Source organism: Sminthopsis crassicaudata, chromosome 1 (assembly GCF_048593235.1).
Source record: "Sminthopsis crassicaudata isolate SCR6 chromosome 1, ASM4859323v1, whole genome shotgun sequence".
NCBI classification, from domain to species: Eukaryota; Metazoa; Chordata; class Mammalia; order Dasyuromorphia; family Dasyuridae; genus Sminthopsis; species Sminthopsis crassicaudata.
In genome coordinates this window covers 674,514,698-674,517,197 of record NC_133617.1, presented here as the reverse complement: position 1 = coordinate 674,517,197, position 2,500 = coordinate 674,514,698, and the positions used below count along the sequence as shown (strand labels likewise).

The window sequence follows — 2,500 nt, the reverse complement described above, 5'->3', positions numbered from 1 at the left end:
GCAGTTAAGGATGACCTCAACGTTGTGAGCTTGTGGTACTGCAATAGTATTGGAGAAATAGTCTGGACGAGAAAAGCTTTGGGGAAAAGAGAGTGAGCTCTGTCGCGGAAATGCTGCCTTTGAGGTGCTTATGGGGCATCCCTTAGAGCGGTCTAAAAGACAGATGGGGTCACAAGACTGGGGATTCAAGTGAGCTGGGGACTGGAGTCTTCCGCGTTGTCGATTCTGATGGACGAGGCGCTTGTCAACCATGAGCTATTCAGACTGGTTCCAATGACCTTGTGATGGAGAGAGCCATCTGCACCCGGAGAGGGGACTGTGGGGACTGAGGGTGGACCATAACATAGCATTCTCACTCTTTTTGTTTTGTTTGTCTAAATTTTATTTTCTTTCCCATTTTTTTCTTTTTGATTTGATTTTTCTTGTGCAGCAAGATACTGTATAAATATATATATGCACATATTGGACTTAACATATATTTTTAGATTACTTACTATCTAGGGAAGGGGATGGGGAGAAACGGGGAAAATTGGAACATAGGGTTTTGCAAAGGTTAATGCTGAAAAATTATCAATGCACCTTTTGAAAATTAAAAGGCTTTAATTAATCTTTTTTTCCTCCCTGAGGCAACTGGGGTTAAGTGACTTGCCCAGGGCACAAAGCCAGGAAGTGTGAGGTCAGATTTGAACTTGGGTCTTCCTGACTGCAGGGCTGGTGCTCTATCCACTGTGCCACCTAGCTGCCCCAAAAGGCTTTAATTAAAAAAAAAAAATGATCACTGGACTCATGGGAGCTGATGAGATCACCAAGAGATCCTGGAGGAAGAAGAAGAGGAGAGAGCCCAGGACAGAGTTTAGGAACACCACAGTTAGTGTGCCTGGGCGTGGATGAAGATCCTGCAAAAGAGACTGAGGTGTTGTCATGGAAGAAGAGAACCAGGAGCCAGTCTAGAGAGAAGATCCTGTCAAGGGCAGAGAATGATCCAGTTTTGAAGGCTGTAGAGAGGCTGAGAAGGAGGACTGAGTAAGAGCCATTAGGTTGGTCAGTTAAAAGATCACTGATAAAAGGGGAAGTCGCAGGTGGGTTCTGAGGTAGGAGGTCAGGTTGCAGAAAGTTTAGAAGGGAGTGATAAAAAAGGAAGGAGAGATGCCAGGGGCAGTTGGGGGTGATCTGCTGGAGAAGAGGGCAGGGGACGGGGTGGGATGAGGGATGTATATAGAGGGGTCTTTGTTGGTGAGGGAAGGGATCACTTCTTCCTTGAGGCAGAAATGAAGGTGGGGCAGGAGGCAGAAGACCTCAGAGTGACAGCAGATAAGGAGAAGGAGAAAAGAGAGGACTCTGGGTAAATGACCTCAACTGAGAGGATGGAGAGGGAGGCTTTTCTAATTGCATCCTGTGACTCTGAGTTCCTAGCAGGAGGGATCAATGGTTTGTTACATCATAGCCACTGCTACTGCCTGATCTTTACCCCTGGAGCAAAGAGCCCTCCCTAAGGGTTAATGGGCCCTATACCCAGGCAGCAGCCGTAGTACACAGCGCACTGGGACTCGGGATGAAGACTCATCTTCACGAGTTCAAATCCAGCCTCGTGATACTTTCTAACTGCAATCCTGAACAAGTTGCTTAACCTTGTCTGCCTCAGTTCCTCGTCGTAAAATAAGGTAGGAAAGGAAAGGAAACCACTCCCGTGTCTTTGCCAAGAAAAGCCCAGTTTTCCCCCCTTTATTTTGGTCTGTTTTTCCTTTTACCACATGACTGATGTGGAAATATGTGTTACATGACTGCACATATAGAGCCTATATCAAATTTTTTGCCATAGTTTTAGAAAGAGGAGAGGGGAAAATTAAAATTCAAAATTTTGTAAAAATAAATGTTAGAAATTGTCGGAAACTGTTGGAAAAGAAAGAAAAGAAAATCCCAAATGGGGTCATAAAGAATTGGCCATGACTGAACAATAGAACCAGGCAAAGAAGCCCAGAGATACAGCCAGGGAAAGAAGTTTAGGTAGAAGAAATAGAGGGTATACGATATTTAGCCCCATGTAGTCACTGTCACACCATCATCCCGGAAACATTGACCGGCAGACCGCAGACTATCAGGGAGACAGAGGCAGCTATAAAATTGGTTCCTGGACCATCTAAAACTGTTAATGAAATCCCTAGGATTATTTAATCCCCTCCATCCTATGTCTTCCAACTCAACCTTTCAGTCCTATTCAGAATCCATCCCAAGCGCTCTCATTTGCCTCTTCTCTCCCTGATGGAGAGAGTGGAGACCTTGCTCCTGATTGGCTCGCTCAGGCAACAGCTCCCTGGCATCCTTAGTCTTGTAGGGGGCATCCCACACAAAACAGGACCTGCAACCCCACCCACCCAGCCCCAACTCCCTGTCCCAGGTCCCTCCCTTCCCAAATTTCCTGTGATTCACTCACCACAACAGTCTGGTTACAGTATCGAGCACAGCCCTTCTTCATCACATTCAGACCATCTGGGTCATGGAT

The 2,500-nt window shown here is 46.1% G+C and overlaps 1 protein-coding gene across 1 annotated transcript in view; it reads right to left on the bottom strand.

Annotated features, from left to right (window-relative positions):
* Positions 1 to 2,500, bottom strand: part of STAB1 (stabilin 1) — a 49,685-nt gene that overhangs the window by 33,365 nt on the left and 13,820 nt on the right. Inside the window, 1 exon segment of the mRNA XM_074282691.1 lies at positions 2,432 to 2,497. Within this exon segment, the coding sequence (XP_074138792.1) occupies positions 2,432 to 2,497 (66 nt within the window).